General features: G+C 35.5%; 1 protein-coding gene across 2 annotated transcripts; it reads left to right on the plus strand.

The window, feature by feature from the left end:
• Positions 1-549: 549 nt before the first annotated feature.
• Positions 550-5,397, plus strand: LOC133673068 (serine/threonine/tyrosine-protein kinase HT1-like). Of its 2 annotated transcripts, XM_062093693.1 has the most exons (5): positions 550-1,222; positions 2,909-3,778; positions 3,958-4,413; positions 4,639-4,743; positions 4,932-5,397. In XM_062093693.1, the coding sequence occupies exons 2-5, from the start codon at positions 2,960-2,962 to the stop codon at positions 5,202-5,204; spliced, it is 1,653 nt and encodes a 550-aa protein (XP_061949677.1). In that variant the 5' UTR covers positions 550-1,222; positions 2,909-2,959; the 3' UTR covers positions 5,205-5,397. The 2 variants fall into 2 exon arrangements, with proteins under 2 accessions (XP_061949677.1, XP_061949678.1); XM_062093694.1 differs by lacking the exon at positions 4,639-4,743 and having other exon boundaries at positions 551-1,222.
• Positions 5,398-13,205: the final 7,808 nt, after the last annotated feature.

Raw genomic sequence — 13,205 nt, forward strand, 5'->3', positions numbered from 1 at the left:
AATTTTTTAATAACCAATAAATCACCCTCGACGCTTCCATTTTTTCCATCCAGAAACAACATGGTAATTTAACAAACAATGTCCAATACTGGAATGAAGGACTTTGTTAATGATTTTGGAGATGCCATTTGATTGAATGATTCCAAACAAAAAAAAACAACCATTCAATAAACAAATCTCCAAATTTCCCTGACAGCCATACAATTCAAAGCATGCAGTACACACAATTTCAAAACAAAGGAGAATATCTTGCCTAAAAAAAAGAAAATGCCCAGTCCCCCCACCCCGCCCCCCGCCTCCGGGACCCACCACCCACCACCCCCACCCCCGGGACCCACCACCAGCAGCACCTTCCAAACTTGATAAATTTTATCCGTGCGAACCGTACCGTTTTACAGTTGCTAGCTGGCTTAGCTCCCTCTCACCGCTTCATTCTCTCCGACAATGACTCTTCTTTCATTATTTTAATCAAAAAATAAAAAAACCCAAACCGAATTCTCTCTCTTCCTTGGTGGGTACCACCAAAGTTAAAGGAAAAAAGTCAAAAGGGAGAAAAAAAATGAAAAGAAGCAAAAACAAAAATAATCCCTCTCTCCTTCTCTCTCCTTTCTCTTCTTCTCTCTTACCCTTTCCTTTTCCTCTATCTTTCTCCGGCCGGTAGACCCACCAGCACAAACATTCTCCGCCACCACCTTCCCTTTTTCTCTCTTCGTTGCGCCCCCGATTCACCATCGCCGCCAACGCCGGCCTCCTCTCCCCCCCTTTCCTTTCTCTCTTCCAGCAGCGGCCACAGCTCACAATCACTACCGACCTTGCTTCTTGACGCCGGCATCAGCAGCGTTGTCACCATTCATCCATCTCACCAGGGTTCCTCCTCGTCCGATCTCTGTCTCACCTCGGTTTTCTCTCGTCAACGGCAACCTCCACAACGCCTGAAAACAGCAGCCACCTCGGGCTGCCGTAAGAACAGATAATAACAACAACCAACCGCCACGAGTAGCAGCTTTGGAAGCCGTCCAAGCCGCCTACTCTTCATCCTCTTCGATCTCCCTCTAGGTAGCGGTGGGTTGCACCGCTGACAGAATCAAGAAGAATACAACGACCCTCTCCAGCTTCATCCAACACGCCTCGAAGCAGCATCGCCTCGTGGGACCAGACGTACCAGGCATCGACGCGTGACTGGCACGCGCCGTCACCACTGTAGAGGCAGAATCTTCAACAGGTATCTCCTATTCGTCGTCGTCGTCCTCCTCCACCTCCTCCTCAGTTTCTGTATTCTTTTTAAAGAAGAAAAAATAATGAAATGGAAAGTGGCAGATTTGTCGCGGATTGGTTTTTGATGCGATGTGAGGGGTCGGAGACCCCGTTGTGATGTTGATGGGCCCCTGAAAAAGAGGCTGAGAGGAAGGAAAATAAGGAATTGTAGATTAGGGCCCCTTAAAAAGGGTACTGATTTAGTTTTGTTATGTTTTTGTGTTGATTGATGATGTGTCCAGTTCCCTGAGACATTCCTTTGACTGTCTCGGTCTGTTTATCAACCCAAAGTGTGCATTTTGCTGCTGTCTGGGATGAATATTTGCCCTTTATCGGGGTGTTTGCATATGTCATTTCGAGTACGCTGCATGGACGTGTTTTACTATTCTTTGCTGCTGTAGTATGTGTTTCCATGTGTTCAACTTTGTTCTTATCGCATCAAGTTCAGGTTTCTGGTGTACGAGTCCCTGTGCTAAGGTTTTTTAGGTTGTCATCGTAATAAATACAATAATTTCTGTTTGTGCCAATTTGCATCTCTTTCTTTGCTGCTTGCTCTTCTTTGCTTTAAAACGCTTATGGAATTGCATTGAACCTTGATGGCATCACATTCAAAGTGTCCACATTCCAATAATTTGCATAATTGGGGCATCCAACTGGTTAATGGATCTATAATCCAAAGCCATTGAATTTTATGCTTGGACACTTATGCTTCAAGAAGATTAAGAAAAACGAAATTGTTCATGGTCAATAAAAGGAATGGATCATTATTGTAACACAAGAGATAGCAAACATTTGCTTGAATTCACCAGGACTCTCAAAGACTTTGTTCTTTTAAACTGGAAAGTATTTAGAGCATACCTAACTTATGCTTAAATTAACTCACATCTTCTTGTTTGCCATTTTACATAGAAAAGACAAGAGCCTACCATATGTAGAGACAACCTGTTCCAAACAATAAACATAAGCACAACACTTCAAAACATGTTTAAAAACATCAATTCATTTTATTCATTTATGAAAAACAAAGTTCAAGGAAGAGGAAAGTCAAAAGTTATTATTGAATTATTCTCATTGCAATGAAATGCTATAATGATGTAAATGGATGCAATATTTAATGATATATCTACTTTTTTATGCTTGCCACTGTTTGTATAACAGGTACAGAAAAATATTCATTTCTAAGAATTGAGAGTGGGTGGAAGAAAAATAAAAAAGTTTAAGTTTCACTAGACTATATTTCATGCTTTATTCAACGAAAGTAAAATTAAAATCAAACAAAAGCCTGGCAAAAAAAATGTGATAAATTATTGTTTCATTATTTTTCAACAATAGTTGAGCGTGCCTTGTTTTTTGTCGTGAATATATTTGTTTATTGGGATTGTGGGTTTTTTAGGCTTCTATGAAGGTGACATTTTACATTGAAGCCAGAACAGGAAAAAGAGGGTCAGTTGAAGAGCCAAAAAAAACCTTCTTTTGGTAGTGGATTGTCAAGGTTTTAATGGTTAAAGAGGGCTTTTACTCTATTTGTTTCAAGGGTTGTGATGGATTTGATGGGTTTTGGTTTTGATTCGGATAAGATTGAAGTCTGCATATAACATGGTATCTTTCTTGTCTTGTCTTGTCTTAATGGGTTTGAATGATTTCTTGATTTTAGAGGTTTCAGCGATTGAATTGGTGGGATAGAGAAGAGGGAAAACAAAAAGAAATGGAGGAGGAGGCTAACTCTTGGATAAGGAGGACTAATTTCTCTCACACAGTATGTCACCGTTTGGATTCTTCAAGGTTGGCTTCTTTTCCTATCAATATTCGGACAGAGAGAATTGTGGGCTTGAAATCCAGGCCTGGAACAGGAACTGCTTCTCCCAAGCAGAAATCACAGCAATCCTTTTTTAATCAAAACTCTCAACACTCCTTTCCCAATCAGAAATCACTTTCCTTTCCCAGTCAGAAATCATCAGTGTCTAATAATTCTCAGATTCAGAGAAATCCACTCACCAATAAGCAAAGGTCTTTATCTCCTCTCCCTAAAACAATCCTTCCTGATACTTTTAAAGAAGCAAGGTCTGTTAATAAGAGATTCTCGACGCCACTTCCTCGTAGAAAAGATCAAAACATGGGAATTATAGGAAAATTTTTGCATAAAGAGTTAAAAGAAACCAAGGAGAAGCTCAATACAAGCCCACTTAGGCACTTAGCCTTGATGAAGGGTGGTCATGAAAAGTCTAGGAGCAAGAAGGACTCTGCTTGGACAAAGTATTTTGATCATGGTGGAGGAAAGGTTAATGCTGTGGAAGCAGCTGACGAATGCAGTGTTGATCTGTCTAAGCTGTTTCTCGGGCTTAGATTTGCTCATGGGGCACACAGTAGGCTTTACCATGGTTTATATAAAGATGAACCTGTTGCAGTTAAACTTATTAGGGTACCAGATGATGATGAAAATGGAAACCTAGCAATTCGATTAGAGAATCAATTCAACAGAGAAGTCATGCTTCTATCTCACCTTCACCATCCAAATGTCATTAAGGTGATTAGTCTGGTCGTATTGCATAATTTCGCTGCTTAGAGGAATCATGCAAATTGGAAACTTTTTTTTAATAGTTGATGAATTCTAGCCATCACTGAAATTATCATTATTGGAATGAGTATTAGATTGCTAACTTGTTTAATCCTTTCTAAGTTATATATTTTGATTTGGCAATACAGTTTGTAGCAGCATGCAGAAAGCCTCCAGTTTATTGTGTTATAACAGAATATTTATCCGAGGGTTCCTTGAGAGCATACTTGCACAAGCTTGAGCATAAAAGTCTCTCCTTAGGGAAATTAATGACAATTGCTCTGGACATTGCTCGTGGAATGGAATACATTCACTCTCAAGGTGTCATTCATAGGGACCTTAAACCAGAGAATGTCCTTATTGATCAAGAGTTCCACTTAAAGATTGCTGATTTTGGTATAGCTTGTGGAGATGCATATTGTGATTCCTTGGCTGATGACCCTGGCACTTATAGATGGATGGCACCTGAGATGATAAAAAAGAAATCCTATGGGCGAAAAGTTGATGTGTACAGCTTTGGACTCATCTTATGGGAAATGGTGGCTGGAACAATTCCCTATGAGGATATGACTCCCATCCAAGCTGCCTTTGCAGTAGTGAATAAGGTATGCAGTTCCTAGTACTCTATTTATTGTCAATATTTTTGTTTGAATTCATAAATTTAATCTGGTACATTTTATCCTATTTTGTTTCATTTCTCCATGATTTCATTCATCTGTGTACAAGCTTTGTCTTTCATTGATTGCATTTATGAACTCCTTTTTGACCCACCAACCCTTATTTCATGTTTTCCTCTGTCTAACTTTTTTGCATCCATCTTGTGTGTTTAGCGGAGGATTTTGGACCAAAGCTGTTTTCGTTCTCTTTGTGTAAGGAATGTGAAATCTAGCGACATATTCATCACCCTTGGTATCTGCATAAGTACTAGATTAATGGTAATTTGAAACTGTTTGGATTAGGCTGATAGTCTGAGTAAGAATTTCCATTGATTGCTTCCTTTTGGTTTGGTTTGTTTTCCTTCTATTCTTTCCCCATCATGTCTTAGTTCTCTATGTTATATGAAATCAATGGTGTGTTTTATATACAAAAAATACAACTTTTGAAATTTCTAATGTCTATCCAGAATTCAAGACCTGTTATCCCGAGGGACTGTCCTGCTGCCATGGGAGCTCTAATTGAGCAATGCTGGTCATTGCAGCCAGATAAGAGGCCAGAGTTTTGGCAGATTGTAAAGGTATTGGAGCAATTTGAATCTTCTCTTGCTCATGACGGAACCTTGAATCTGGCACCGAACCCAACTTGCCAGGATCATAAGAAAGGAATGCTCCATTGGATTCAAAAGCTTGGTACTGTGAATCCTAATAGCACACCAATGCCTAAACCTAAATTCACATGAATCTTTTTTTATGGCTTGGCTTTTGTGATGTACCCAGGTCACTTGTAATTAAAAAGGGTTTTTTTTTAAGCCCCTTTATTTGTACTCTTCTCATGCGAGGGTCAATTTAAGAGATTGGTAGGCGTACTCTCACGTGAAATGTCATCTTTTTACAAATATACACAAGAAATCATCATAATTTGGGGTGTTCAAAGCGTTCAAAGCATTTTACGCATCAGGAGAAAATAGAATAGTTCTTTTTAGAAGGCTATGATCTTGGAGCAGCTCTCCCTTGTTTAAATTTCTCCTGTTTGGTAAACTATCTGTCATGGACTCATTCTTTTCTTCCTCTATTTTTTCTGACGTCATCTGATGTTTTTCGTGTTGCCTTGCTGTTCTCCGTAGTACTTTTGTCATGCATTTTAACTCTCAAATTATGCTATCAAGAACAAGTTAATATGTGTTGCCAAGCACCTCAAGATCAATTGTTTTCTACCTTGATTTGATTGGTTCTCTCCATTGCTTAGGTTTCCACGGGTTAGAGGTGATAGCCATGCATTTTTCTTAGTAAACGGTTGAATGTTTTGCCTCGCACATTGTTTTCTTTTTATTGAATTCCTGTTGACATTAAGATATTTCACTCTGGGGCTGTCGTGCCGTGGATGCCCACATATTCCGTCCATACCACCTTATCCGTGATGGTTACGATTACTGTATGCTCACCTTTGACTTGTAATATGGTCATGGGTTCATAGATTTCCAAATCACTCGGCAATGTCTCGCTCAATTCTGATGTCTTACATTTCTTTGCTAACATTAATCTCAACTTGTTTCTGTTTTGATATATATATATATATATATATATATATATATATATATATTTGATGATATAAGGGTATTTTCAAACAAGTTCGTGCTTCTCCCCGTGTCATTATAGCAGTAATAGTTTGTGTGAACAACTATTTCTTCACAGGTAGGCAAAATAGATTTATTGCGTTCAAAATAGTTTGTCATTATAGCTTTGCTATTGGATATTTTTCCCATTTTCTTGCATGGACAGCAAATGCGGGTACCAGACATCTCTCTCGGTTTCTTTTGTATCTTCTTGTTTGTCCTAAATTATTGGTGCAAGACAATGAATCAAGAAACAGGAAAGAAGGCCTCGACATGCAATCTCTTTTTATAAACAGTGATGAAGCTGTAACATCTTCACACTGGACTGGGTTTTCTTTGGCTGCATTTTGGCTTAAGGTGATTGGGCTCAAATGTAGGTTTTTCTCTATGAGTTTAGTATTTCTTTGAAAAGCAAGTTTATTATGGTTTAAGCTGGAGAAAATAATATATATAAAAAAAACTTAGGAAATGTGTGTTTATCGAATGTATTGGTGTGAAGTTTTTTAATGAATTCAAATATTCGAATAGATTGAACTTGAATGCTTTACTTAGTGATCATATATATTTATAAATCTTGATCATGTTCGCTTATTTCATAAATATTAATGTTGCAAATACTGGAGTTTGTAGTGAGTTGTGGGGAGCTCTATTGTGGTGTTTTGTACAAAGAATTTGGTGTTAAACTTTGATTTATTACAATAAATTTGGTAATTTTTTTTTTATCAATATAGGTTTTTTTCCCTGTATCTTTGATTAATTTGGTGTACCAGTGAGTGATTTGGAGATGTGCAAAGCCTGCATTAGTGAACAGTGCGAAATATTGCTCTGACCTCTCAAAACTCAAGCAATACATTGAGGCGCGTGTCTAAGTAGGAGTACTGGTTTGAGGCCCAAAAATATCTTGATCAGCCCGTCGAGCTCGGAGGGTGTTAGGCTAGGGTTTCTGGTCATTTGAGATTGGCCCGAACCGTTAAGGTGTTTCGCTGTTCGGGCGTGGCTTGAAAAGACGAGGACCACTAGTTGTTGGGGAGTGACCCGAATGACCAGGAATTTTTTATTTTTTCGAACTTATTGCTTCACCAAATAGCACTGCCTTTCATCATCCAGGAAGAAAATGACATCTCCGCCTTGGTGGGGTTGCATGGAATGGCTTTGTTGGGTGGTCAATTTTGGCAGAGCTTTCGTTCACTGTTGACACAAGCACGTAACAACATTTCCAAAGGCAAAAATATATATATCCACCGTTTATTGCTTCCACCATAGATGGTAAGGATGCTGTGACTTCATTAATGGCGGGCCTCACCCAACATAACCTGTTCAACAATAATGCAGTGTAAAAATAGAAACAAAATTCTCTTACACAACAAAAGTAACAGAGATTTTCCGGTGGTTTGGTTCCAAGCTATAAAACATTTGTAGGTTTCATGTGGATCTGACATGATAGAACTCACGAGAGTTGGAATCACAACTTGTATACTGTTATGGCTGCTTGCGGTGGGTTTTATTTATTTGCTTTTGTCACTTTCATGGTTAGGTTAGCATGCAATGTTTAGTTGAAGGAGTCCTAAACTTGTACAGATGCAATGGAACTAGTAACAGTTAAGTAGAAGAATTCTGGACATCCAATACATGATAGCATAGAATCCTCTTCATTGCTCCTCTCCACTAGTGAATTCATAGAATCTTTTTCTCTAATTTTCTTCTATAAAAAAGTATTAGCAGGCCATCGATCCACGAATCCTGGACAGGTTGTTGATTCTGAGCTGCAGCATACTTCACGCACTTTTCTTTTGTTGTTTTCTTGCTAAGAAATTGCCAGATTTTAGACTGTAACTTTCAGATGAAGGACATTGACAATTTTTGAAGGTTTTCCATTTTCAGTACCATGTTCTTCTAAGTCAAATATAATGAATGAATGCAATTTAAAAGTAAAAAAAAAAAACAAGATATCGGTTGTAATTTCTTTTATCATTGTTACGGGGGCTCTATACTTGTAAGAACCAATGATTTTCTTACGGTAGAGTTCAATTTAAAGTAAAAAATAGAAGTTATTAGGATTGGAATATTATAATGAGGTAAATTTCTTTTTTTGATTAAGGTTCAAGCAACTCCTAAAAAAATAGATAATAATTCAGAAAATTAAAAATTAAGTTTGATAGAATCTTAATTTAAAGGTAACCATGTACCTAAAAACTAAAGGTATTGGAAAGAGACTTGGACCCAAAGATAACCTTGCATATAAGAATCCTAAGCACGTGAATGATGTTACGAAGCCAGTTAATCTTCGATAAGTTAATGTGCAATTTTTGTCCCTGCAAAGAAAAGTTGTTTTGCCATAAACAAACAAAAGAAAAATCACGTTTATTCTCCAACTTGCTGCTAAAATTTATAGCTAAAAAAAATAATATAGTCTCTTCTAACTAACCCTAATGGACATTTCTTGGGTTGCATGCTAATAGACCTAAACTAGTAATCAACTAACATAAGTTCAATAATAAAATAAATCCTTAAACAATGTCTAATGGGTCAGCACAAACCCAAATTAAAAATAATTATTCAACATTAAATAAATAAATAAAATAGGATACTAAAAACAAAGTTTTCATGCTAAAATTCTTCTATTTAGCCCGAATATCCAATTTTCTCACAATCTTGGCAGATTTTCAATGCTGACTTCAAACATGTTGTTCTCTCTCGTTTAGATGAATTAATGAGCCTACATTATATGATTGAAAAACTTGAGATGTCTAGTTTCCATCACAGCTTGAATCACGACCAAATTCCACTTGTAGCTCTAAATATGTCCTAAACAGTACACAAAGGTCTAATTTGACAGATTTGACAAGATTTATCTAGTAATTTCGACCATCTGAAATAATATGTTCCGAAACTGAAAAGTAATCATTGACATAGTCAGTAAAAGCAAAACAAACTTGATTTTATTTGGCTTTGGATAATTGTGACACTAAAAAATCCACTTCACCTTTTTCTTCCATTCTAAACAAACTTCTAAATCATTCTTCCTTTGAAAAGTCGGTATTTTCAACTTAATTGTACCAAAATCTCTACCTAACTTAGCATTATGATCCCAGTACCTATAATTATCCCTCTAGCCAAAATTATCTCTATATTTTTCCCCTTCAAACTTACAATTCCGCTGATTTCCAAAACATTCCCTATGTCCCACAGACACTTCTTCGAAATCAGCATTACTCATATCCGCATTATCAGCCACACTTATCCAAACTAGTGTTAAATCGCCTAACAACCTTCCTAACATTAAATTCTCTCCACTCAAGTCTAATTTGAATCCTACCATGGTTATTAACACATTGCCTCTCCAACCTATCTCTAAATTCATTGGTCATTTGATCTATCCGCTGAATCAGAATGCGTAACTGAGTTATAATTTCATTGTCTTCTCTATATGGTGCCATGTTGTTACTTACCTCTGACATCTTTAAATCTAAAAATTAGTTAGTTGGCAAGAAATATATATTCTGCACCCACTCCCTTACATGTTATACTCCTTTCGTGTTTCACTTAAATATAGACTCTTTATTTAAATATACTTGCTATGCCCTTTTTCTCTCGTCTCACCTTTCTTCGACTCTTGTGGAATTGAAATCAATACCAAATATAACAGTCATAGAAGTGTATCCAAATATGTGTATATGACTCAATACATAAGAAAATATAAAAATAAGCAAAGACAAAACTACGATTACAATTTCACGAGTAACAAGTGAATTTGTACGAAAAATAAATATTTTTGAAGACACGAAAGAAAAAAGATGCAAAGGTTATATAAAAAACTAAATGAAACATAAATATATTAATTATGATATTATTATACTGTTATAATTGAAAAATAACAGCAGCAAAACAAGTTTGAATTACAGACATTAAGTAGACTCGTTACGACAAGTTCCAATCCTGAATTTAGTTCATATAATAAACAAACTCTAAATGAAATTAATTTTTATATGGGATGCGATTAGAACCTAGCATATAAAAGTTTATAATTTTCTAAATTTATTTGACCTGAAATTCCCTTCTTATACGAATCTGACCTGTTATGACAGGTTTTAATTTCGACCTTGCTTACTATACTAAAAGATCTCAAAATGAGCTCAAATTTTATATGAGATGTGGTTAGGAATTTTAGAATCAGTATATAAAATTTTAGAAATTTAGGAATTGGTTTGGTCCAAATTCTTCCTTGTTTGTGTATTGTGGTAGATTCGACAAAAGTGACTTTTGGATGTTCTTTTCTCTTGTTTTTTTACTCTTTCTACTATTGATATATTCTAAGATAGAAATAAACTAAAATAATACCAATTTTTTTTTTAAGAAACCCTAGACACAAACTACTAAACTCTGGACACAAAATAATAAAAAATCGAATCAAAGACAACTAAAACTAAGGAAATCGAAACTAACAAGAAAATAAAGGATATAACCTGATTTTTAGAGCCTAGCTCTGATATCAACTAATGTGAATCTCTTGATCATGTGGTCAAGCAACCTCTAATGAAGTAGATAACAATCTGGAAAGCTGAAAATCACAAACAGTACACAAAGATCTAGTCTAACAGATTTGACAATATTTGTCTAGTAACTTTAACCCTTTTAAAATAATATGTTCTTAAACTTCATTTGACCTGAAAATTTACCAAAATATAATTCCATGTATTTAGTATCTCCATGTAAAATTTCAATGTGTCTTGATATATGGTTTGAGAAATATACCTGATCTTGAAAAACTAGTCAAGAGACATTTTAAGGCCAAATACTTGATTTTTAGAGCCTAGCTCTGATACCAACTAATATGAATTTCTTTATCACATGGTCAAGCAACCCCTAATGAAGTAGATAATAATCTGGAAAGCTGAAAATCAAGTTTAATAGAATCTTGACCCAAAGGTAGCCTCGTGTACCTAAGAACCATATGTATTATAAAAAGACTTAGATCCAAGGATAACCTTGTATCTAAGAACCCTAGGTATGTGAATGATTTCATGAAACTAGTTAATCTTCAAGAAGTCAGTGTATGATCTTTGTCCCTATAAAGAGAGGTTGTTTTACCACAAATAAAAAAAAACTTACGTTTATTCTCTAACTTGTTACTGGAATTTGTAGTTAAAAAAACATAAGATAATCTCTTCTAACTAACCCTAAAGGATCCTTTTAGGGTTGTAAGCTAATAGGTCTAAACTAGTAATCAACTAACATAAATCAAATAACGAAATAAACTCCTAAACGATATCTAATGATCCAGAACAAATTCAAATTAGAAATAATTATCTAAAATTAAATCAATAAATAAAATAGGATAATAAAACCAAAGTCTCCATGTTAAAATTCTTCTAAGTAGCCCAAATCTTCAATTTTCGCACAATCTTGACATATATTCAGTGCTAACTTCAAACACGTCATTCTCTCTCGTCTGAATAAATTAATGAGTCTACCATATACGATTGAAAAACTTGAGATGTATAGTTTGCATCACAACTTGAATCGAAACCAAATTACACTTATAACTCATATATGCCACAAACAGTACATAAAGATCTAGTCGAATAGATTAAACAAGATTTGTCTAGTAACTTCGACCCTCTAAAATAATATGTTTCTAAACTTCATTTAACCTAAATATTTATCAAAATATAATTCTATATGTTCTGTATTTCCATGTAAAATTTCAGCTTGTTTCGATATATGGTTTGAGAAATATATTTGATCTTAAAAAACCAGTTAGCAGATATTTTAAGGCCAAATTTAGACATGACTTAGTTCGTCAGTATCATTGAAGCTTAAGGATTAGAATATTTGATGTAAGTAGTTGTTGAGTTGTGAATGAATCAACTAACCTAGATTTTATCATAATACAAATTAGAATTATTTTTGTTAGTTTTGCTTTTATTAGAAGCTACGTAGATGGGTTGAACAATCATTGAGCAATTAAAAATAAAATATCAAACACTTTTTATAAAATTTTACGAAAACTGTATTCAAGCACTGCTTGTATTCCTATTTGATTGAAATGCTTGCACCAAATCCAAAACGTTGCCTCTACCTACAAGAAATGACTCGATATTGATCCTAATAATGAAGGTTTGAAGCCCGGCTTGGCTGATGCTCAAGCAGCTGCCTCCAGAAGCTGTTCAGCGCCCTCGTCGAGACTGTTTGGTGATGCTTTCTTCGATTCAGGGATATGGGCGAAGTTGATGGCGGATCCATCCGAAAGAATGAAGCTGCAGTAATCGGCAGGGAAAAAACGGGTGTTGCAGTCCCACACAGTGTATTCAAATGTTTCAAAAGGAGTTCTTGCAAAGTCTTCAGATATGTTATTAACTAAAATTCATCAAACAGTTATTTATTAAGAGTAACAGTTCAAACTTGATTGAAACTATACATGATAAAGTTTAAACTTGAATGTGAGCGATGAAAAAAAATCAAAGTAGTTCTGATACCACTTTGTTGAAAAGAAAAAGATGAGCTAAAATTAATGAAACATATCTTATTCATTTCATACCAATTCTATAAGAGAGGAACTCCATGTAGACTTTAACTTGGATTATAATGCTTTCAATACATGTATTTATACTAATATAGGGATAATTCTAGAGATTTAAAGAATAACTATATCATAAATAAATCATACAGAATGAAAAGGATAAATTGAATTTACACTTTACAATTAATTCCAACAGCTCAATAATCTAATTTGTTGTTGTTGCTAGGTTGGAAATGGACGCTTAATATAATTAGCTGATGATGGAGGTGAAATCGGCGCAGGCCTGTGCAAGTCTCTAAGATTATGTATTTGTCGCCATAGGTTGTTATTGTGATGATACATGGTGAAAGGCGGGGAACGGAGAAAAAATTCACTTCTCCGTCGCAGCAGGGTTTATTTTATGGATATCGACTCGATTGCTACTCTCATTTTATGGGAATGATGGAAAACTTCAAATAATTGTGCTATCTTGATGTTCTAGCTAACTAGAAAGCTATCTTGCCTTCAGTGGAACCCTAACCCTGACATTAATAAAATTGCACGTTAACTGGCCTCAGCAGAGAGCTCTCTATTCATCGCTCGTCTAGAATATCATCACCATTAACATC

This window comes from Populus nigra, chromosome 14 (genome assembly GCF_951802175.1).
Source record: "Populus nigra chromosome 14, ddPopNigr1.1, whole genome shotgun sequence".
NCBI lineage: Eukaryota > Viridiplantae > Streptophyta > Magnoliopsida > Malpighiales > Salicaceae > Populus > Populus nigra.